The sequence below is a fragment of the Pipistrellus hanaki genome (assembly GCF_964339955.1).
Source record: "Pipistrellus hanaki genome assembly, chromosome: 8".
NCBI classification, from domain to species: Eukaryota; Metazoa; Chordata; class Mammalia; order Chiroptera; family Vespertilionidae; genus Pipistrellus; species Pipistrellus hanaki.
In genome coordinates, this window is record NC_140510.1 from 60,613,892 (window position 1) to 60,638,861 (window position 24,970).

The 24,970-nt window shown below is 36.8% G+C and overlaps 1 protein-coding gene across 24 annotated transcripts in view; it reads left to right on the top strand.

The window, feature by feature from the left end:
• Positions 1-24,970, top strand: part of TRIP12 (thyroid hormone receptor interactor 12) — a 135,673-nt gene that overhangs the window by 94,642 nt on the left and 16,061 nt on the right. For 15 of the 24 annotated variants that reach the window (XM_084891705.1, XM_084891704.1, XM_084891699.1 and 12 more), the window contains 14 exons: positions 767-920; positions 2,580-2,808; positions 3,139-3,257; positions 3,611-3,818; positions 5,736-5,836; positions 6,939-7,110; positions 9,254-9,395; positions 10,248-10,439; positions 12,061-12,212; positions 13,905-14,077; positions 14,441-14,514; positions 14,596-14,795; positions 15,397-15,524; positions 24,722-24,873. In XM_084891705.1, the coding sequence (XP_084747831.1) occupies positions 767-920; positions 2,580-2,808; positions 3,139-3,257; positions 3,611-3,818; positions 5,736-5,836; positions 6,939-7,110; positions 9,254-9,395; positions 10,248-10,439; positions 12,061-12,212; positions 13,905-14,077; positions 14,441-14,514; positions 14,596-14,795; positions 15,397-15,524; positions 24,722-24,873 (2,196 nt within the window). The remainder of the gene's footprint in view (positions 1-766; positions 921-2,579; positions 2,809-3,138; positions 3,258-3,610; positions 3,819-5,735; positions 5,837-6,938; positions 7,111-9,253; positions 9,396-10,247; positions 10,440-12,060; positions 12,213-13,904; positions 14,078-14,440; positions 14,515-14,595; positions 14,796-15,396; positions 15,525-24,721; positions 24,874-24,970) is intronic. The other 9 variants (XM_084891708.1, XM_084891709.1, XM_084891693.1 and 6 more) reach the window with 3 other exon arrangements.

The window sequence follows — 24,970 nt, forward strand, 5'->3', positions numbered from 1 at the left end:
GTTAGTGTTAGTGTATTAGGAGGTCATGTTCTCTAATTTTAAGCATTCTTCTTTTTAGCATTTTTTCCATTGATTGCATTTCACTGTTAACTTTCTATCTTGTATTTCCTAAGTGTCTTGCCTTCCATTCAACATAGAAATTCCATAATTTGAACTGTTATAAGAATGAATGTTTTGTCACTTATTAGGCTGCTAAAATCAATCAGACAATGTGAATCAGATTGTATTATTCTACAAATGTATTATAATACCTGCAACTCTTAGTAATTAGGATTACTCTGTTAGGTCAAGTTGTGTCTTATAGAATCATTTAAGTGGAAAGTCTTATTTACCTAAGGATAATATTATAGAATCATTTTGTTTAAAGTAGAATTTCAGTGGATTAAGAATTGATGATGTAAATAACTTTATAACCTAAGAATTAGATACTAAGATTTATGGCTAACACATTTTTTTCTATCAGCAATTTTTTAGGAGCCTTTTTAATATAAATGGTGTCTTCATGTTAGTGATTCTTCATGACTGGATCTTTCATCAAGATTTTTATCTGTTTTTATGTCTTGGGGAACCTGATAGGAGTGTGGTGTATGTTTATGTTTAATTGAGAATGATTTTTGTCTTATCTACACTATTAAAATTTCCATATTCTTCATCTAAAACTTGATTAAATAAAAATGTAAGTTAGCATTTATGGAGAGTCCCCACTGTCTTAAGTTAATAAAATTCTCCATGGTTATATTCAAGGTTTCTCTCTCTTTGCTCTCAGGCAGCCCATCAGGTCGGTGAGGATGAGATAAGCTTGTCCACTCTGGGACGAGTTTATACTATTGATTTTAATTCTATGCAGCAAATCAATGAGGACACGGGAACAGCACGTGCCATTCAGAGAAAACCTAACCCCTTAGCCAATACTAACACTAGTAAGTGCCTTTATTAAACTTAAGTAATTTGTTGTTGTTTTTTATCATGTGCTTTACTTGACAGATAAATCAGTATCTCTTAACTAGTATCTTCCCTGTGATCTTTTTACTTCAGTGATTTGCAGTATTTCAGACTCTGATCAGAATTGTCCTGTGTAGTAGGGTTTGTGTGTGTGTGTGTGTGTGTGTGTGTGGTGTGTGTGTGTGTGTTTTGATTTTATCTGATTCTATTTCCCTATTCTATCTTTAGATCCACACACACCCATCAGGTTAGTTTTTTCCAATCTTTGGTTCTATACTTTTCCATCAAAATTCTCTTTTTAACAAATGAAGAATAGACAACTCTGATTCCCCCCCCCCCCCACGCCCCGCCCCAGATTTCTGACATTTATTTCTCTCAGAGATTTAGTCCATTGCTTTTTTTTTTTTTCTCTCTCTCTTTATTTCTTTTTTTTTTCCCCCTCTTTATTTCTTTCTTTTTTTTTTTTTTTTTTAATATGTTTTTTATTGACTTTTTACAGAGGGGAAGTGAGAGGGAGAGAGTTAAAACATTGATAAGAGAGAATCATCGATCAGCTGTCTCTTGCACACCCCCTACTGGGGATGTGCCCTCAACCAAGGTGCATGCCCTTGACCGGAGTTGAACCTGGGATCCTTCAATCCGCAGGCCGATACTCTATCCAATGAGCCAAACCGGTTTCGGCAGTCCATTGCTTTTAAAGTACTAGCTTAGAGTGCAGAAATGTTCAGCAAACTTTTTCTAAAACAGCCAGATAGTAAATATTTTAAACTTTGCAGACCATATGGTCCCTGTACTCAACTATTGATATTGTATTGAGTACATATATTGTACTCAACTATGTATGCTGTTTTATAGCTCTAAAATAGCATATATAGTTATATTAGCAAATCTACATGTTTGTGTTCCAGTAAAATTTTATTTACAAAAATAGGTGATGGGCAAGATAGGGTCTTTGGACCATTCTTTGCCAACCCCTGGTCTTGAGCTTACTTTTCATCCAGTTAGCTTTTATCTACACCTTATTCCCTCTAAGCAAAGTGACAGATTACCTTGTTTTTCTGTATCTTTTAAAAAATATATATTTATTGGGGTTTTTTTTGTTTGTTTGTTTTTTACAAAGAGGAAGGGAGAGGGATTGAGAGAAACATCAATCAGCTGCATCCTGCACACTCCCTACTGAGTATGTGCCTGCAACCAAGGTACATGCCCTTGATCGGAATCAAACCTGGGACCCTTGAGAATATAGGCCGATGCTCTGTCCATGAGCCAAACCAGTTAGGGCGTTTTTCTGTATCTTCTAACTAAATCTTCACTATTTATTTCTCATTGGTGACTTAGTTATTTTATGCTGAAATAATCCCAGTATTTTGTTATACATACTTAGTGAATTAACAGGCATAGGTGCCTTGTTCTCTTCAGCTGGCCAGAGGTTGAGTAATTTTTCTAGCTGGCTAAACTTTGTCTTTCATGATCCCTTTGGTATCTTTCTAGACCCCAGTTCATGACATTAGATAGGTTGATTTTTTATAATTAGAAATGTTTTAGCATTTCAAATAGTTACATAGGAGGCTTGAATGCTTTAAATATTGTTTGTTTCTGAAATCTGTAACTATAGGATTGAACATTTTTTATAACAGGTGGATATTCAGAGTTAAAGAAAGATGATGCTCGAGCACAGCTTATGAAAGAGGATCCGGAACTGGCTAAGTCTTTTATTAAGACGTTATTTGGTGTTCTTTATGAAGTGTATAGTTCCTCAGCAGGACCTGCGGTCAGACATAAGTGCCTTAGAGCAATTCTTAGGATAATTTATTTTGCTGATGCCGAACTTCTAAAGGACGTCCTAAAAAATCATGCTGTTTCAAGGTGTGTTCATGAAAATAGTGAAAACATTTTAAAAATTCAAGTTTCTGCAAGTAATTTCTGAAATCTTTAAAGTATACGTAATATAGAAAAAGTATATTTGCAGTATCTTGAGCCCTTTGTTTTATATTACACACACTTTAATATTATTACAAACTGTAAAAACAAAAGTTGGGCTTTTAAAAAAAGTTTTTGTTTTAGTAGACTGGTTTCATAATTAAAATATTTTGCTCCCCAATTTAAAGTAGTATGACCAAAAATACTTGCTAAATTCAGACATGTTTTATGTACAAATGCGTGTTCTCTCTCTCCCCCCCCCCCTTTTTTTTTTAGCCACATTGCTTCCATGCTATCAAGTCAAGACCTGAAGATAGTAGTTGGAGCCCTTCAGATGGCAGAAATCTTAATGCAGAAATTACCTGATATTTTTAGTGTTTACTTCAGAAGAGAAGGTAATGTCATTTAAGATTAATTTTTTAGTCTGAATAGTATTTAGCAGTAGATGGAATATTGTAAAGGGATTATTTAAATTTATTTGGATAGTTATTGGAATATTTTAAGGCAGTATTTCAATTGGAATCTTCACAATGCAATTAATCCAGTCTTCTAATTTAATTTTGAATTTGCCTACTACTTTTCTAAATGGAGTCAAGTTGTAAATCCTGGCACCTAGACCCCCCTACCCATTTGCTAGATACTTTTTATTCATTTCCTATAAATCAGTGTTAGCATTAATGGGTTTAGTAATGGCAGGGATGCAATCCTGATGAAAACTGACTTGTTTTAATCCCTATTTACTACGTAGGTGTAATGCATCAAGTAAAACACTTAGCAGAATCAGAGTCTCTGCTGACAAGTCCACCAAAGGCATGTACGAATGGGTCAGGATCCTTGGGGTCCACAACGTCAGTCAACAGTGGAACAGCCACGGCTGCCACTAACGCTGCAGCTGACTTGGGATCTCCCAGCTTGCAGCACAGCAGAGATGATTCTTTAGATCTGAGCCCTCAAGGGTAAGTTGGAGTCGTGTTGTGACTTCCATGCTCTTTGCCTTTTAACTGCCCTGGTGACTGAGACTCACACAGGGAATAATTTGTTAGAGAGAATGCACACTATATTTTTTCATTTGTATTTTGTTAGATGTTTAATGGAAATGAGAAGAAAAATGAACATTTGTTGCAAATGCTGTATATTGAGTCATGTTTGGGAACCACAAGAGATACGTGGTCCATTTCATTGATATAGAAGGGAACTAAGGCTCCGAGAATTTAAGTGACAGTCACATTTTACAGATGTAGGATTGAGCCCTCATTTCTGATTCAATCATCTTGAATTATTTACTGTGTTACATACAGCATACATAAAGAAAATTGTTTTTTCCTTTTTATCTGTTTTCAGATCCTTCTTTGTACTATGCTGTTAAGAACATTACCAGATCTTCATATTAGTTTTAATTTTGTTGTGTTGAAATGAATCACAGTCTAAAAATGTTTTTGTTTCTTATTGCTGTGTGAGTGGTACAACATGAACCAAACTCAATTCTGAAGTTCAGGATGTATTCAGGGTGTAATTCTCCTTTTTACTCCTTCTACGATGAAAAGTAGATCTTGCTAAAATATATAAGTGGGGTCTAAAAATTTAATCTGTAAAATGCAAGGTAACATTGTGCAGTGATAAACTAGCCCATTCAGGATTCCAGTTGCTTTTGGCGCCACCTGGTGGCAGTTGTCTGCTTTAGTTTAAATATGAATTTTGGCAAATTTGAGACTTGGGGGCACAAATTGGGACCTCTGGCACAATTACTGTCACTTTAGAAGCCCCTCTGAGCTTGGGTGGTATCCATGTTATGGACCCAATTGAAGGGGATAGGATCTGGAGAATATTGGGGCCCCCTCGCTTCCCTTTTCTCAAGTTGTAATTGTCTTCCATTTTCTCTCACATCCTTGCCTACCTCCCTACTTTCTCCCCAGCTCCACTCTCTCCCTGTAGCTGCTATAGTAAACCTTAAGTTATGCAGGGTTTTACTCTATAGCACAGGCGTAGTGCCTGAGATATCATAGGTACATGGTGAAATATGATAAATTTCAGACAAATATAGTATTTCTGAGCCATTTAAATTAAGCAATTAGACTTGATTATTATTGGTTCTAACAGTTGATAATTCTAAAGAAAGAGAAAAAACTATTTCTCTTAAAATTCTTTCAGAGTTTATCTTTTCTGTTGCATGTAACTTTGTTATTCCAAGAGATATTTCAAACTATTTCTAGCGTTGTTAAGAATAGTGAAAATATACACACAAATACTATTTATATTCTGATTAATACATTCTAATTCAAAACATATTTATTTGTACTATCACTTGCTAGACTTATTTAGGTAACTTTGTGTGTTTATTTTTTAAATTACTAAAATATTTGTAAATACATTGATTTAGAATGTTGTTGTCATTGCACACCATGAAATTTTTTGGGTAATAATGGAAAATATTTTTATAATATTAATAGAGATGAATACTTACTGTCATTTAGGTTAGGGTAGAATTATTATACTCAGATTTAACATATTCTTTTTTGTTTATGATTACGTAAATTTTTTTTAATATTGCCTCTTTGCATTGTATACTTGTTTTAGTACTTTTCTATATGTACTACATTTTAACACCGAATTAGGTATTCTATTTGGTTTTATTTTGAATAGTTTATATAGTTAAACAGCTAGCTATTTTCTAAACTAATTATTTTCTGTGTTGTGTACCCCTAGAACATGACAGGCGCAGACTCAGCATTAAATAGTAATCATAAATGGAAGATACCCTATTATGGCAATATTTATTAACTCCCTATTTCTGCAATTTTAGCTTGCTTTTCAATGAGTGATGATAATAAATCATGGTAATTGCTAAACTTATCCCATGTTTTCCCATGTGATAGTCGATTAAGTGATGTTCTAAAGAGAAAACGACTGCCAAAACGAGGGCCTAGAAGGCCAAAGTATTCACCTCCAAGAGATGACGACAAAGTAGACAATCAAGGTAATTCCTTTGATTAAACTATGGGTAGGTAAAGGGGAAATGGTAGTAGGTAAAGATGTAGTTTAAATGTCCTATTAAAACTGCTGATAGCCTAAGCCGGTTTGGTTCAGTGGATGGAGCATTGGCTTGTGGACTGGAGGGTCTCGGGTTGCATTCTGGTCAAGGGCATGTACATTGGTTGCGGGCACACCCCCAATGGGAGGTGTGAAGGAGGCAGCTGTTTCTAGCTCTCTATCCCTCTCCTTTCCTCTGTAAAAAATCAATAAAATATATATATTTTTTAAAAGTACTGATAGCCCATTCAGTGTGGTTCAGTGTTTGAGTGTTGACCTATCAACCAGAAGGTCACGGTTCGATTCCTACTCAAGGAACATGCCCAGATTGTGGGCTCGATCCCCAGTAGGGAGTGTACAGGAAACAGCTGATCAATGATTTTCTCTCATCATTGATGTTTCTTTCTCTCCCTTTCTCTCTTAAATCAGTAAACATATATTTAAAAAAAAACACAAAACAAAAACCTGCTGATAGTTTTGAAGTCTCCTGAATACCTAGTGCTCTTAGTTCTTTTGGCTAATCTATTATGAGTGAGCATCTTGCTCTGGCTGGGTAGGTGAGTTGGTTAGAATGTAGTCCCCAAACACCCATGGGTTTGATATCTGTCAGGGAACATTTAAGAATCAACCAATGAATGCCTAAAGTGGAACAATAAATACAATTGTTCTCCCTCCCTCCCTTTCTCTTCCTCTCCCTCTCTCTCTAAAATAAAAAATATTGAAAAATTGAAGAATGGGAATCTTAAAATTCAGTTGGTTTGTTGTTTTGTTTTTAATATACTTTATTTATTCTCTACAGAGAAGAAGGGAGAAGGATAGAGAGTTAGAAACATAGGATGAGAAACATCAATCAGCTGCCTCCTGCACACCTCCTTCTGGGGATGTGTCTGCAAACAAGGCACCTGCCCCTGACTGGAACTGAACCTGGGACCCTTGAGTCTGCAGGCTGACACTGTATCCACTGAGCCAAACCAGTTAGGGCAAAATTCAGTTGATTTTTATCAGTTATTGTAAAATGATTTAACTATCATTCTCTCTTCTTTTCATAGCTAAAAGCCCCACCACTACTCAGTCACCTAAATCTTCTTTCCTGGCAAGCTTGAACCCAAAAACATGGGGAAGGTTAAGTGCACAGTCCAACAGCAACATTGAACCAGCACGGACTGCAGGAGTCAGTGGTCTTGCCAGGGCCGCTTCAAAGGACACCATATCCAATAATAGGTGAAGTGATAAAGTGTTTTTCTATTCTTTGATTAGAAAAACAGCACATTTATTGTATGGAGATGAAACTTGGACACATACCTTTAATATGTGCTCAGAAGTGGCACAGTTCCAGAATATAGTATTTTCTCAGTTTTTAAGTCCTGTGCTTGGCTTTGTCTTGCGTACCAGTGTTACATTTTAAATTTCTTCTAGACATAAAATTAACAAGGAAACAGCGATACTCCACAAAACGCTATTTCAAATCGATTTTTAATACTTTTATTTTTTCCTGTTTTTAAAATTTTCTTTATTTAAAGTGTTACAGATATTCCTTTCTTTTTCCCCATTGACCGCCTCTCCCACTCATCCCCTCCCTAGGCCTTCCCCCTACTATTGTCTGTATCCATGGGTTATGCCTAGCCTATATAGTAAAAGGCTAATATGCAAATAGACCAAATGGCAGAATGACCATCACTTTGACATGTACTGACCACCAAGGGGCAGACGCTCAATGCCGGAGCTGCCCCCTGGTGGTCAGTGGGCTCCCATGGGGGAAGTACCACTCAGCCAGAAGCCGGGCTCACAGCTGGTGAGCGCAGCAGCAATGGCTGGGGCCTCTCCTGCCTCTTTGTCAGTGGTAAGGGTGTTTGACTCCCCTCTTCGGCAGCAGGGAACAGGGCTTAAAGCCATCAGTTGGGCATCCCCCCAAGGGCTTCCAGACTGAGAGGGCACAGGCTGGGTTGAGGACACCCCTCCCTCTTTCCTCCACCAGGGCACCCCTCCCTCTTTCCTCCACCCTCAGTGCATGAATTTTGTGCACTGGGCCTCTAGTCCTATATAATAAAAGCTTATATTCTAAGTGTTTGTTCAACCAGTCACTGTGATATGCACTGACCACCAGAGGGCAGACACTCCAATCTGTAGGTTAGCTTGCTGCTGGGGTCTGCGGATGGGGACTGGGAAAGACAGGCCACACATGCCCTAGAGCCCTCCCGTGGTACCTTCCCAGCCCTGATCAGTTAGTGGTAGGATCCCTCGACCCAGCCTGAGCCCTCTCGCAATCCCTGAACTCTTGGAGGATGTCAGAGAGCTGGTTTAGGCTCGATCCCTGCAGACCAGGCTGAGGTACCCCAGTGTTGCATGAATTGGTGCACCAGACCTGTAGTATGCATATAAGTAGTTTGGTTTATCTCTTCTCCCCCGCCACCACACACACGCGCACACCCCCCTCCCACCACTCCCTCACCTGCCCCTTCCTTCTGAGGATCCTCAGTCTGTTGCATGCTTCCATGTTTCTGGATCTATATTTTTAGTTTATTTTGTTCATTAGATTTCACATATAAGTGAGATCATCTGATACTTGTCTTTGATCTAGCTGCTGGGAATCCTGTATATTCAAAACCAAATTATGTTCCCCAAGGAATCTGTTTCTCAGTTTTGTTCAAAGTACTGGAAATTTGACTTTTTTGAGGGAGTGTGCAAACATGTATTTTTATGACACCCCACCTCTTCCCTTTACAATGGAACTTAAGGATCTTAGAGAGTTTTTTAGGAAGTTAGAAAACTACCAGCTAACCTATTTATACCAGTTTATGGCTTTTAAAAATTATGTCTTTAAAATCCTTGAGAATTGTTTTATTTTGTTGGCTCTGGATGTAGCATACCAACAAAGGATTACTTTCTTTTCAAATAAGAAATTCAAACAGGCTCTTTGTGTTTGGTTGATTGGTTTGTTTGGTTGGTAGTAGTTTTTCAGAGTTTCAGGAGGTTTCAGTTGTTACAGTTAATCATGTACCTAAACAGGTACTTGTTTCTGGTCTGTAGTTCTCTACTTCAGCTCTCTAGAGAACATAGGTAAAGGACAGTGCAAATGTGTCTGTACCCTTAAAAAGTAGTCATGCAAAATCTCTTTCAGCTGAATGCCTAGGTAACTGCTAGTAGAACTTTCGCTTGCTCTGCATGCATCTGGGCATTTCTCTAGGTACATCTTAGGCTATTTTTAAAATGAAACTTAATTTGGTTAATGTGAAGTCTGAATTTATTAGTCTAAACCATGGGCTCAAAAAGGTTTTATATCTGGCAGTTATTTGCCTTTGATCAGAAGTTATAATTGATATTCTTTCTGTGTACACTGAGCTATATCTCCTTTTTCTTCTTGCAGAGAAAAAATTAAAGGTTGGATTAAGGAGCAGGCACACAAATTTGTTGAGCGTTATTTCAGTTCTGAAAACATGGATGGTAGCAACCCTGCACTGAATGTCCTTCAGAGACTTTGTGCTGCAACTGAACAACTCAACCTCCAGGTATTGTATCCAGTGCATCCTATTGGCCCTTTTTCAGGATCTTCCAGCACTCTCTGTCTTGCTGCTGTTGTTTTTTTTTTTCTTGTTTTTAGCCCTAGCTTTCCGAGGATTTAATCTTTATAGATAGACTTTTTAGCCAGGTATGTGATACTAGCATTGATATTCTTTAACTTATCGCTTGCATTTATGCTTCATTTTTCATCATTAAATGTACTAGACATCTCATCTTTGTCTTTTTTTTTTTTTTTTTTGCGATTTTCCATATTTATTGACAAATGAGACTTTAGGAATATTTCTCAAACACATCTTTAAGATCTCTTTAATTTACAGGTATTTGTGTTGATAGGACACTCCTTAATCCCTCCATCTGGGTTCTCTAATAGTAGTGGAGAGGGTTCAGATTTATTAACATTTTATATTTCATCTGATTCTTTATCTTTTAGATACATTTTTTAATGTTCTTTGAACAATTTGAGTAGTATACGTTTTTCAAGAAATTGACCGTTTTATTCATATTTTAAATGTATTAGTTTAAAGCCCTACCTGTATTCTTTTATTTTTTCATTATATTATAGCTCTTTTTTCATTAATTTGACTTCTCATCCTCTATTATTGTTGTTGTTGTTTTTGAATTGTGAAGGTTTTTCTTTTTATGGTAGTATGAATACTAGTTTTTTGTTTTGAAATATTTAACCTTTTGTGAATGTGTGTGTAATAGCATGTTTTCCCAAGAGTGCACCAGGCCCCTTCCTTTTTTGATATGGTATTAAGAATACATTCAGTTTCATTTGAGGAATGTAAATGTAAGGGCTATTGAAATTAATACAGAAATATTACTTCTAACTCTTTCAGGTGGATGGTGGAGCTGAGTGCCTTGTAGAGATCCGTAGCATAGTCTCAGAGTCAGATGTTTCATCTTTTGAAATCCAACATAGTGGATTTGTTAAGCAGCTGTTGCTGTATTTAACATCTAAAAGTGAAAAGGATGCTGTGACCAGAGAGATCAGATTAAAGAGATTTCTTCATGTGTTTTTTTCTTCCCCAGTAAGTTATCTAATAATGTTTGTGTGAATCTTATTATAAGAATCCCTGTTCATTTATGTATCTATTTATCCCAGTAGTAATTTCCAGTAGATTTTGGTCAAGGTATTAAGGTAAAGTTCCTAATTTGCTTGTACACAGTTGGGTTTCTTGGTCTTTTATATATGAAGTAAGCAGTAAAACAACAATGGTGGTTTGATGAAGCTAATGCCAAAGTTTCCATGGTCAGTGTATCTTGAGTCTTTAGTTTTTCTGCAGGACAACCCATTAACTGTAGTCTCTCCTCTCTGAATGCATTTTATTCTCAATATTTGTTTCCAAACTTATTGGAGTTTGAAATAGATAGATGATCTAGCTAGCTACAGTAGACATAGTATAACTATACCCATAAGGTAGACATATATATTTCCACTTTGTATGTAAAACATAGCAGATGCTTCTTGACTTAGGATGGGGTCACATTCCAATTAACCCATTATAAATTGCAAATATCTTAAATCAAAAATTTAATGCATCATAGTTTCACCCCTGCCGAACGTCATATTTCAGCCTAGTCAATCTTAACCATGCTTAGTACCCAATATCCCCAAAACACTGGCAACACAGTTTATTGTAGAGGATCTGTTATTGATCCTCCTGATCATGTGCCTGACTGCAGCCGCGGCTCACTTATGACTGGCCAGCATCATGAGAACGTATCATACCACATGTCACTACCCTGGAAAAAATATCAAAATTCAAAGTACAATTTCTACTGAATTCTTCTCAATCTCGCACCATTGTTAAGTTGAAAAATTGTGAGTCAAACTGTCTTAGGTTGGAGACCATCTGTATTAAAAAATTCCATTCAAAAGTGCTTAGTCATATTTACAATGTGAATTATAAGGCCAGAATTCAGAGTAGCTCCCCTTTCTTTACCCTCAGTAGCTGAGAGCTAGAGAATAACTGTCCTTGGAAACTTGATTTTACACTACTAGTTTACAGCTGCTTAAGACAAGGCATTTCTAGGGAGGTTTCTCTGGTTCATCTGTGTAGTAGGACCAAGGATAGTTCTGATGTGTGTGAGCAAAACTCCTTTACCCTATGCCTTTCCAGTTTGTGGGGATTTGAGCATTGTTTATATTATTTTAACTTGTGGAACTACCTGAAGCACAGTTATTTATTAGAGAGTCGTAAGATATGTAGCAATATTGGATGTACTTTTCTCCCATACTTAATATTTTATACAGGTGTCATCTCTTTTCTGAAATCCCTTGGGGCTTTTTGGGTTTCAAGAGTTCTACAATATAATACATGAACCATATATTACTTAATGTCCCCAGTAGATTATAAATTTCACTCCGGATGCAATAAATATTTTTGTGGCAAAGCATGAATACTTCAACTAAAAACTATGTTTGTCTGAGTCAGATTTTGCCATCAAATGAAACAATAAAAGAAAATAGATGAATGGTGGGGATTCTTTCCCCCTCCCGCTGTGGGAGTCTGTTCTTGTTCTTCTGCTGTACAAAAAAAAAAAAGAAAGAGAATAGATGAATGGTTTCCTTTTGTAAAACTTCCTATTAAGTTTCTTGTTGAGGAGTGTTCCCTGTTCAAGAAACTATTGATTTATTTGTAACTTTAGCTTCCTGGAGAAGAGCCCATTGGAAGAGTAGAACCAGTTGGTAATGCACCTTTGTTGGCATTAGTACACAAGATGAACAACTGCCTTAGCCAGATGGAACAGTTTCCAGTCAAAGTGCATGACTTCCCCAGTGGGAATGGGACAGCAGGCAGGTAAGGATCATTGCCTGAGTGTGCCCTTTTCCTTTGTGCTTAATGAATCTTATTGAGGTAAAGTGGCAAGAGGTCTGGTAACATCTTCATCTGCCTAAAGAACACTTAGCTATCATTACTGAAGAAATTGAATAGACTTAAAAAGGTAAATTAAATACTGTTCATCTTAAAAATCATACTGTTTCTTAAACATAATGGTTAAAAAATATATAACCCCGTCACTATTGGCAATTTGCAAACTGTTTTCCGTAAGTTGACACACTATATAATGCTTTTCTTCAAGAATTTTGTGGATGTGAAAAATAAAACATTTACGTTTCTGTGCAATAGAGTGATTTTTATATGTGATGTAAGTGCTTATAACTTTGTATTGTGGTGGGTTTTAACAAGTAAGTGTTTATTTTGAAGTTTTGCTGTTTTAAATATAACTTGTTTTTTCAATAACAGTAGTTTTATAGGACTCAATGAGATGCTGTAGAAAGAATTTATCATAGGAGTTAATTGTTTTTTTTTATATGAAGTTATAAGCTTCCTAGAATAATATAACTAGAAGTCTGGTAAATAAGAAGTTAGTTTTTTTAATCCTTAAAATACACAATCTGGTGTTTTAATCAAAATTTTGATTGAATTAAAACTATGCATTTTGGGTAGATAAATTGGTCAATGTGGACGAGGTTTTTTTTGTTTTTTGTTTTTCTACCTTGAAATTTAATGTAGAGTGTAATATTCAGGTTTTTATTTTTTATTTATTTCAGACAGGCAGGGAGAGGGAGAGAAATAGAAACATCACTGATGAGAGATAATCATTGATTGGCTGGCTCCTTTACGACCCCTACTGGGGATTGAACCCGCAACCCAGGCATGTGCCCCTGACCATAATCGAACCCGGGACCCTTCAGTCCACAGACCAATACTCCATCCACTAAGCCAAACCAACTAGGGCTGATACTGATCTACACAGGAGTATTTTGTAAAATGAGGGGACATTTTCCACTATGCTGAGAAACCATGAAGCTTTTCATTTTTACCCAAATTTATATAAATAAGTATGTACATATGTATATATTAATATACTAGAATATTTCCCATTACCCCTATTTACATGATTTATGAAACCTAGTAGATAAACATATTTTAAGCTTGTCTGTCATCTTACACCTGCCAGCCCTTTTCTGAAATGAGCAGATTTAGACTGGTGTAGCTATTGAACTACTTCATTCAAAAGAATATAGCCAAGTTTGTACACCTAAAACTAATGTTTGTGTGCCAACAGTAAAGTTTTTTTTTAAATATAATTAATTTTTTTACAGAGAGAAAGGGAGAGGGATAGAGAGTTGGAAACATCAATGAGAGAGAGATGTCAATCAGCTGCCTCCTGCACCCCCTCACTGGGGATGTGCCTGAAACCAAGGTATATGCCCTTGACCAGAATCGAACCTGGGACCTTTCAGTCTGCAGGCTGACACTCTATCCACTGAGCCAAACAACTTAGGGCAACAGTAAAGTTTTAAAAGTGATTTTATAGCGGACATCATTTCATTTGTCATTTCACAATAAATTACTTGAATTGTTGTTAAGTGTTTAATTTGTGCCTTAAGAAAATGCAGAGTTTGTATTATCTTGCTTTTATTTGAATTAATTTTGTTGGTTTTGAAAATAATAGAATAACTTTTTTTCACAAATTATCTTGAGCTTTTCTCTTAACAGAGGATCACAGGCTTTAAAATTTTTCAACACACACCAGTTAAAATGCCAGTTACAGAGACATCCAGACTGTGCAAATGTGAAACAGTGGAAGGGTGGACCTGTCAAGATTGACCCCCTGGCTTTGGTACAAGCGATTGAGAGATACCTTGTAGTTAGAGGTATTCTTCATAATGTATGTTGTGTGTTTGTATGTACATTTGGGATAAAACTAAGGAGTTTATAAATTATTTCCCTTCTTATTGATGTTTCTATTAAAACTTGTGTTCCCGTCATTTGTTTTATGTGCAGTATGTAGAAATGTGTTCAGTGTAGCAGAGTTTGACTGCTTTACTTGAGTGATAAGTTAATTTTTCTTGTTGAAATATAGTAGAAATGACATTTTGTGTTTGACACTTTTCTTACATCTTTCTGCTTTGTAGATTAAAGTGTTTTTAAAGACTATATTAGCTTAAATGTAAATACAGGCTTTTCTTTGTCATGTAAAATTTGCTAGAAGTTTAACAACCTTCTTGGGTTTTTAGGTTATGGAAGAGTAAGAGAAGACGATGAAGACAGTGATGATGATGGCTCTGATGAGGAAATAGATGAATCTCTGGTAAGGTACTATTCCCACCATGTTGTCATGTATAATGTTCAGTGCCTATAGGTTAAATGGATTTTGTTTTGCTTCATTCAGGCTGCTCAGTTCTTAAATTCAGGAAACGTAAGACACAGGCTGCAGTTTTACATTGGAGACCATTTGCTACCATATAACATGACTGTGTATCAGGCAGTACGGCAGTTCAGTATCCAGGCTGAGGATGAAAGAGAATCCACTGATGATGAGAGCAATCCTCTAGGAAGAGCTGGTATTTGGACGAAGACTCATACAATATGGTAAATCTCAAAATGATTTTGTTTGTATGTTTGTTTGTCTTCACCTACTTGAACTCTATTCTTGTATTTAGAGTGGCTGATTTGGAGAAGATACCCTAAATCCCACATTTCATCATTAAAAGCCACTTCAAATATCTTGTGTGTGAGCACATGTGGGTCCATGAGTGTGTGTATTTATCTTCCTCATTAAGTCAACTAGATAAAAAATGTATTCTTGAATATAATTATAGTTTATATATCTACTTTTCTAGATTTATTTCCAGTATTTAAATAAAACATGTTTTTGTAAGATGATTTTCCTTTAGCTATTAGGAATTGAGGCATCTCTGAATCTTGAGAAACATTTGGATGCAACTTTGTCTTGTTTGTGAATGTCTGCTACTTACATTTAAAGAGAGCTGTTCTTCTCAGAAATCCTAAGCTTGGTGTTCTAGGAAGCAGTGCCATTGGTAATTTTCTAAATCTGTAAGTAGGGAGAGAGAGAGAAGATAGACCCCACAGAGTTCTCTGGTAACTCTAGTATCTGTGGCTTGCACTTTGGCCTTGTGGAATAATTTGAATTTAAAATCTGCTTTTGGTTTAACTATACCCTTCACTTTAGGTACAAACCTGTGAGAGAGGATGAAGAAAGTAATAAAGATTGTGTTGGTGGTAAAAGAGGAAGAGCCCAAACAGCTCCAACAAAAACTTCCCCTAGAAATGCAAAAAAGCACGATGAGTTATGGCATGGTAAGTTGCAATATGAAGGGAAAACTGCCATGGGTCAGTATCTTCCTGTCTTCATGGTTTTAAAGGAGTGATTTATTTGTATCTAGTAGTAGTAAAATCTTTGAGTAAAACTTAGAAGAAAATGAAATTACTGCCAACGTTTGATGGCTTTTAATTGAACCCTTGACTCTAAAGTCTAGAACATGAAAACGTAAATATCTGTAAAATTAAATTTGGTAAGAAAATTGGGAAAAACTCATTTTTTTCCATGAAGAACTCATGTTTGCATGAAGGCTAGAACTAATTCAGTAACATAACACATTTACTAAAGAAGAGACTGATCATTGGCAGATGGGCCCTTAATTTTTATTGGCATTCATTATGATAGTATAATCCACTGATGAAGAAAGGAATAAAAAATTTTCCCAGGTATTATAATGGCCAATAGAGAGTAATATGTAATAGCATCTCCCAAATGACTTCTTTTCCTTTACGGTATTTTCTTATAATTTTGCTGGTTTCCTTCCCCTCCCTTTTATATGATAGTAACTAGAGGCCTGGTGCAGAAAATTTGTGCATGGGGGTGTGTGTCCCTCAGCCCAGCCTGCACCCTCTCCAATCTGGGACTTCTTGAGGGATGTTCCACTGCAATCGGACATCCCTCTCACAATACAGGACTGCTGGCTCCCAACTGCTCACCTGCCTGCCTGATTGCCCTTAACTGCTTTTGCCTGCCAGCCTGATCATCCCCTAACCACTCCCCTGCCAGCCTGATGGACGCCTAACTGCTCCGCTGCTGGCCCAATTGCCCCTAACTCTCCTCCCCTTCAGGCCTGGTTGTCCCCAAGTGCCCTCCCCTGCTGGCCTGGTAACCTCTAACTGCCCTTCCCTGCTGGCCTGATTGCCCACAACTGCCCTCTCCTGCTGGCCATCTTGTGTCCACATGGGGGCATCCATCTTGTGTCTTGGAGCAATGATAAATTTGCATATTACTCTTTATTAGATATGATGCTTTAGCATTTGTCCACATTCTCATTCCATAGGAACTTCTTTATCAGGGATTTCCAAACACTGGTGTCAGTTATGAAATTTTCCATAAATAAGAGCATTGTAGGAAATTTTTTTTCCCCTCAGAAAGCCAAGTTTGTTCTTTTTAAAGAGGTCTTTGTTTTTAAATTTTTGTTTTTTTGTTTATGGTGATAAGAATTGACTTTTTTATGCAATGATAGTGTTGTGATTCTTTTTTTTTTTTTTTTTTTTTTTTTCTTTTTTTTTTTTTCTTTATTTATTTATTTATTTATTTATTTATTTAATATATTTTATTGATTTTTTTTTTACCCCCTCCCTCCCTCCCACACAACCCTTCCCTCCCCAGAGTTTTGTGTCCATTGGTTGCACTTATATGCATGTATACAAGTCCTTCAGTTGATTTATTATCTCCCCCAGATCTTCCTCCCGTCCCCGCTGTAACTTGACAGTCTACTTGTTGATATACTGTCTCTATATCTATCTTATGGTTCACCAGATTATAATGTTCTTTATTATCCACAAATGAGTGAGGTCATGTGGTGTTTCTCTTTCATTGATTGGCTTATTTCACTCAGCATGATGTTCTCCAATTCCATCCAGGATGCTGCAAATGATGAGAAATCCTTCTTTTTTATGGCAGCATAGTATTCCATTGTGTAGATGTACCATAGTTTTTGGATCCAATCATCTGCTGACGGACACTTAGGCTGTTTCCAAATTCTGGCTATTGTAGATTGTGCTGCTATGAACATAGGGGTGCATATATCCTTTCTGATTGGTGTTTCAAGTTTCTTGGGATATATTCCTAGAAGTGGGATTACTGGGTCAAATGGGAGTTCCATTTTCAGTTTTTTGAGGAAACTCCACACTGTTCTCCACAGTGGTTGCACCAGTCTACATTCCCACCAGCAGTGCACGAGGGTTCCTTTTTCTCCGCAACCTCGCCAACACTTGTCGTTTGTTGATTTGTTGATGTTGGCCATTCTGACAGGTGTGAGATGGTACCGCATTGTTGTTTTGATTTGCATCTCTCGGATAATTAGTGACTTTGAGCATGTTTTCATGTGCTTTTTGGCCTTCCTTCTGTCTTCTTTTGAAAATATTCTATTTAGGTCCATTGCCCATTTTTTAATTGGATCATTCATCTTCCTTTTATTTAGTTGTATAAGCTGTTTGTAGATGTTGGAGATTAAACCTTTATCAGTGGTAACATTTGCAAATATGTTCTCCCACACAGTGGACTTTCTTGTTGTTTTGTTGATGGTTTCTTTTGCTGTAAAGAAGCTTTTTATTTTGATGAAGTCCCATTTGTTTATTTTCTCTTTAGCTTCCATTGCACTAGGGGTAGTATCAGTGAAGAAGTTTTTTTGGCATACGTCTGAGATTTTGTTGCCTGTGGATGCTTCAAGTATTTTTATGGTTTCCCGTCTGATGTTTAAGTCCTGTATCCATTTTGAGTTTATTTTTGTGTATGGTGTAAGTTGGTGATCTAGTTTCATTCTTTTGCATGTATCTGTCCAATTTTCCCAACACCATTTATTGAAGAGACTGTCTTGACTCCATTGTATATTAGTGCCTCCTTTGTCAAATATTAATTGAGCATAGTGATTTGGGTTGATATCTGGGTTCTCGATTCGATTCCATTGATCTATATGTCTGTTTTTGTGCCAGTACCAGGCTGTTTTGAGAACAGTGGCTTTGTAATACAGTTTGAAGTCTGGTATTGAGATACCTCCTACTTTACTCTTCTTTCTCAGGATTGCTGTGGCTATTCGGGGTCTTTTATTGTTCCAAATGAACTTTTGGAGAGTTCTTTCTAGGTCAGTGAAATATGCCGTTGGTATTTTAATGGGGAGTGCATTGAACTTATAGATTGCTTTAGGAAGTATGGACATTTTGATGATGTTGATTCTACCAATCCATGAACATGGTATGTTCTTCCATCTGTTTACATCTTCCTCTATTTCTTTTTTCAGTGTCGTGTAGTTTTCTGCGTATAGGTCCTTTACTTCCTTAGTTAAGTTTATTCCTAGGTATCTTAATTTTTTTGGTGCGATCGTAAATGGAATTGCTTTTTTAGTCTCTGTTTCTATAAACTGACTGTTGGTGTATAGAAATGCCATAGATTTCTTAGTGTTAATTTTGTATCCTGCTACATTGCCAAATTCATTTATTAAGCCAATTAGTTTTTTAATGGAGTCTTTTGGGTTTTTTATATACAATATCATGTCGTCTGCAAATAAGGATAACTTTACTTCTTCTTTTCCAATTTGGATGCCTTTTATTTCCTCCTCTTGTCTAATTGCAATGGCTAGTACTTCCAGTACTATGTCAAAGAGGAGTGGCGATAGTGGGCATCCCTGTCTTGTTCCTGTTCTTAGAGGGAATGGTTTTAGTTTTTGCCCATTGAGTATGATGTTGGCTGTGGGTTTATCATATATAGCTTTTATTACGTTGAGGTATGATCCATGTACTCCCACCTTGTTAAGAGTTTTTATCAGGAAAGGGTGTTGGATTTTATCAAATGCTTTTTCTGCATCAATTGATATGACTATATGATTTTTATCTTTCAACTTGTTTATGTGATGTATCACGTTTATAGATTTGCGGATATTGTACCAACCTTGCATTCCTGGTATAAATCCTACTTGGTCATGGTGTATGATCTTTGTGATGCTCTGCTGGAGCCGATTTGCTAGAATTTTGTTGAGGATTTTGGCATCTATGTTCATGAGGGATATTGGCCTGTAATTCTCTTTCATTGAGTTGTCTTTATCGGGTTTTGGTATTAGGGTGATGCTGGCTTCATAGAGGGAGTTTGGAAGTGTTCCTTCCTCTTGAATTTTTTGGAATAGTCTGAGGAGGATAGGTTTTAGTTCTTCCTTGAATGTTTGGTAAAACTCTCCTGTGAAGCCATCTGGCCCTGGGCTTTTGTTTGCTGGAAGCTTTTTGATGACTGTTTCAATTTCTTCCCAAGTCACTGGTCTATTGAGATTTTTAGATTCTTCCTGATTGAGTTTTGGAAGTTTGTATTTTTCTAGGAATATGTCCATTTCCTCCAGGTTGTTCAGTTTGTTGGAATAGAGTTGTTCGTAGTATTTTGTAACAATCCGTTGTATTTCGGTGGGGTCTGTTGTTATTTCACCTCTTTCATTTCTGATTTTGTTTATTTGGGTCCTCTCTCTTTGTTTCTTGGTTAGCCTGGCTAGAGGCCCATCTATCTTGTTTATTCTTTCAAAGAACCAGCTCTTGGTTTTGTTGATCTTATGTATTGTTTTTTTGGTCTCTATGTCGTTTATCTCTGCTCTGATTTTTGTTATTTCCTTCCTTCTGCTTACACTGGGTTTTTCTTGTTGCTCCTTTTCTAACTCTTTGAGTTGTAGAGTTAGATCATCTGTTACTATTTTTTCTAGTTTTTTGCAATAGGCTTGTAAGGATATGAACTTCCCTCTCAAAACTGCTTTTGCTGTGTCCCAAAGATTTTGGATTGTTGTGCTTTCATTGTCATTTGTTTCCAGGATGTTTTTAATTTCTTCCTTGATTTCTCTGGTAACCCAGTCCTTGTTTAATAGCAAGCTGTTTAATCTCCATGTGTTTGATTTCTTTGGATTATTTTTATTGTAGTTAATTTCCAGTTTTATGCCATTATGGTCTGAGAAGATACTTGATATGATTTCTATCTTCTTGAATTTGAAGAGACTTTGCCTATGTCCCAAAATGTGGTCTATCTTTGAGAATGTCCCATGTGCACTTGAGAAGAATGTATATTCTGTGGCTTTGGGGTGGAGTGTCCTGAAGATGTCAATTAATTCCATCTGGTCTAGTGAGTCATTTAGGATTGATATTTCTTTGCTGATTTTTTGTTTAGATGATTTGTCGAAGGGTGACAGTGGGATATTAAAATCTCCTACTATGATTGTATTGCTATTAATCTCTCCCTTAATGTCCTCTAGCAGTTTTTTAATGTATTTGGTTGCTCCTGTATTGGGTGCATATATATTTACCAGGGTTATTTCTTCTTGTTGGATTGTTCCCTTTAGTATTATGAAGTGACCTTCATTATCTCTTGTTATGTCCTTCACTCTGAGATCTAATTTGTCAGATATAAGTATTGCTACCCCAGCTTTTTTTTCATTTCCATTTGCCTGGAAAACTTTTTTCCATCCCTTCACCCTCAGTCTGTGTGCATCTCTTTTTCTGAGGTGGGTTTCTTGTAGACAACAGATGTATGGGTCTTGTTTTCTTATCCAATCTGTTACCCTATGTCTTTTGATTGGAGCATTTAATCCATTTACATTTAAGGTTATTATTGATAGGTACTCATTTGACGCCATTTTTATTCTATACCCGTGTTCCTTCTTCACTTCTTATTTCTTTATTTTTACAGTAGACCCTTTAGCATTTCTTGCATTGCTGGTTTGGTGGAGATAAATTCCTTCAGTCTTTTTTTGTCTGTGAAGCTCCTGATTTCCCCTTCAATTTTGATTGATAGCCTTGCTGGGTACAGTATTCTTGGATTCAGACCCTTCCTTTGCATGACTTTGTATATTTCATCCCATTCCCTTCTGGCCTGATAAGTTTCTGTTGAGAAATCAGTTGCTAGTCTGATGGGGGTTCCTTTGTATGTAACTTTCTGTCTCTCTCTGGCTGCTTTTAAGATTCTTACTTTGTCGTTGTTGTTTGCCAATTTAATTATAATGTGCCTTGGAGTCTGTCTTCTGGGATTCATTTTGCTTGGGACTCTGCGGGCATCTTGTATTTGTGTGGGTTTTTTCTTTTCTATTTCAGGAAAGTTTTCTGTCATTATTTCTTGAAATACTTTTTCCATGTCTACCTCAGTTTCCTTTCCTTCTGGAACCCCTATTATTCGAATATTATTTTGTTTTGTTTTGTCCCAAAGCTCCCGTAGGCTCTCCTCCTGCTTTTTAATCTTTTTTTCTAGAAGTTGCTCTACTTGGGTATTTTTTTCCATCTTATCTTCTAGCTCACTGATGCGGTCCTCTGCTTCATCTAGTCTACTCTTGATGCTTTCTATTGAGTTCTTCATGGTAGCGATGTCACTTTTCATTTCTTCTTGGTTCTTCTTCAGTTCCTCATGGCTCTCCTTCATTTCCTCATGGTTCTTTCTCATTTCTTCTTGGCTTTTGTCAAATTTCTCTTCCATTCTTTTTAGCCATGCTATGATCATTACTCTGAATTCTTGCTCTGGCAGGCTGCTTACCTCTGGCTCGTTTACTTCCTTTTCTGGTGATGCCTGCTTTTCTTTCAAGTGCGGACTATGTTTTTGTCTCCCCATGGCCTCTCTTTTCAGGATGTCTGGTTATGTGGTATTCCTTCTCCTGCGTTGATTTTGAGGTACAAAATACAACACTACCAGGTACGACACAAGCGGCACTTAACAGGAATGTATTTACAATATTAATAACCTCTAATAAAGGTGACCACTAGAGAAAGGCAACTTAGGGGATAGGAGAGAAGGAATAAGGTAAAAATAAAATAAAGAAAAATAAAAAAAAAATAAAATTAGAATTAAAAAAAAAAAAATAAGTAAATTAAAAAAAAAAAGAGGGATAAAGAGATAGAAAAAGAAGAAGAAAAAAAAGTAATGACAAAATGAAGTTGGAAAACAGGGAAAAAAAGAAGAGGGAGAGAGAGAGAGAGAAAGAGAGAGAAGAAGCAAACTAAAAGAGAAATGGGAAACAAACTATATATATGTGGAGAAAATTGCCGTAGAAAAACCTCTGGACCCAGCCAATGCCAGTAACAAAACTTGGAGATTAATACAAACTACAATATCCACTATTATTAAGTAAGGCTATGATATACAGAAGTAAAAGAAACAAACAAAAACAGAGGATTTAAAAAAAAAATACAAAGCAACAATAACAATACAGGAATAAGCATAACAATTTCACTAAAAGGCATAAAAATTCACAATAATCAACCTTCACACATACAATGCGAAAAGGATAGAGGGGAGAATGGATTTTTTTTTTTTTTTAACTAGTTAATATAGTGCAGAGATTGGTATTTATACACTTGGATCAGGAGTTGGAACTTAGGTCTATAAGTATAGTGAGAGCTTTAGCAGGGGGTATAGAGAGAGAATAGAGGAAAAACTAAAGCCGGAAAGGGATAGGATAAACTGTAGACTAAAGGGTAAAGTTTAGTAAGAGAGTGATAGTGTAAAGGTTGAGTTGAGATAGGGTTGAATGATGCTATAGTAGAGATTAAAATAGAATGAAGGTTACTCCCAATGTAAAATAAAGAAAAAATAAAATGGTACTAGAGAGAGAAAAAAAAAGAAAAGAAAAAAAATAAATAAAAATTTTTTTTTAAAAAAAATTGCAAAATAGCAGTAGTAATAGTGATAGAGATTGAAAAATGTAATAATTGAAAAGGTAAAATCAAGTAAGGAAAAAAGAAAAAAAATTGTTTCTTAAGTAAAAGATATGAAAAATGAAAATTAAATAAAAGATGTAAAAAATGAAAATAAAATAAAGTATAGCAAAATTAGCATAAAAATGACCAGTACTGGTCACTCACTTCCTCAGTTAATGTATTTGGCACTTCTGATTCTCGGACCAGACAGTCTTGCAGTTCCCAGCTTTCCACTGCACCTCAGTTTTGTAAGGTAATCCTTAATTTTTAGTAGACTATATCTTAGATATTTGTGTCCATTTATTTTTGATTAATTAAAAGACAAAAGAAAAGAAAGGAAAAAAAAAAAAAAAAAAAAAAAAGGGGCAGTTTGTAATTCAGCTCTTAGGTGTCAGTGTTTCCGGTTTGACCCCCCAGTCTTTTTGGTTGCTCTGGCCTTCTTTCTCTATGGCTCTAGCTGGCAGGGTGCCAGCTGGCTCCCAGACTATCTCTTCTGGCTCCGATCCCTTGTTTCCAGGGAGGCACTTTCTCCCTGCAAATTCCCCGGATATGCCCAACTAGGCTGTTCTTCCCTGGTATTCCGAAGCTAGGGGGTGAAGGGGATCAGGCGCCGAGGTGTCCAGATGTTCCGCCCTTGGCGGGACAGCCGCGATTCTTAACACTCTGTCCCGTGTCCCCTGGCTTTAAAAAAAAAAAAAAAAAAAAAAAAAAAAAAAAAAAAAAATTCCCGCTTCTGGGGAAGCTTATGCCAAACCCAGCACTAGATGTCGCTGCAGCCTTCTTAGGGCTCAGCTTTGCGGGCGCTGCATGGAGGCGGGGCCGGAACTCCCCGGCTACTGTGGCTGCCGGCACCGCGGGACCGCAATCTCTCAGGCTTTCCCCGCAAATTCTGACCTTTCCGTGGGTGACCGAAGAACTCCTTTGAATCCACGCGCCAGCTCCAACTCGGGCGTCTCAGCTACTGGATGGACCTCTCCGCAGTGGGTTTTCCAGGCCTCAGAGAAGCCACTCCTTTCTCACAGCGCCGCCGCCGCTGCCTCTGCCGCCGTGGCCGCCGCGGCCGCCGCTGTGGCAGTGTTGGCCACCGGCTGGAAATCCTGTCCAGCGGTTCGCTGCCTAGCTTCCTTGAAACCTCTGCTGCCCCTCAGCTGCCAATCAACCCTCCCTGAGCGACTCAGATGTTACTTTTATCTGTTCTGGGACCAGAGTCAGAACAAGTCCGACTGTTCGGTCGCCATCTTCAAGCTCCGCCCCCTATAGAAGACCTAGTGTTGTGATTCTTAATTCTTTTGCTCGGTTAAAGCAAATGGCAATAGTGTCAATCCCTCACTTAATTATTTTTATTTTCATGCTACTTGGTGAGATGTAAGAACAGAGGAATAACAGTTCCTGCTTGGAATCTACCAAAGTCTACCCTGTCCTAATCCTTGGATTAAGTAACCAAATCTAAAATATACTGGCAGTTCCTATGACAGTGAATTTAAATTTAAACATTTTATCTTTACTCCTCTCTGGCTATTTTGTTGTTAATTATTATTTCTGGTATAAAGAAATGAAAACAAGTTAGTTTTTCTCCTTTATGATGTTTATTTGTGTATGGAAAGGAAAGTAAATTTCATAAATCTGGATGACTAATGTCTAAGATTTAAAACAAAAAAAAGTTCAAGCTATGAATGCTCTACCAATATGATCCAAGCATTAAATCTTAATAACTTACAAATACTATTTTAGGCATGATAAGATGACACTGGCTCAATTGGCTTGGCCTTTCTAACTATAACAGTTAACTTTGATCTTTTGCTCTCTAGATGGAGTGTGCCCATCAGTATCAAATCCTTTAGAAGTTTACCTCATACCTACACCACCTGAAAATATAACTTTTGAAGATCCATCATTAGATGTGATTCTTCTTTTAAGAGTTTTACATGCCATCAGTCGATACTGGTATTACTTATATGATGTGAGTATTGTTGGAAGTTTTCCATGATGTGCTGTTATTCGTTACATGTTATCTCATAGTTTCTGTCTAGTGATTTATGAATTTCCTGTTGTACTAG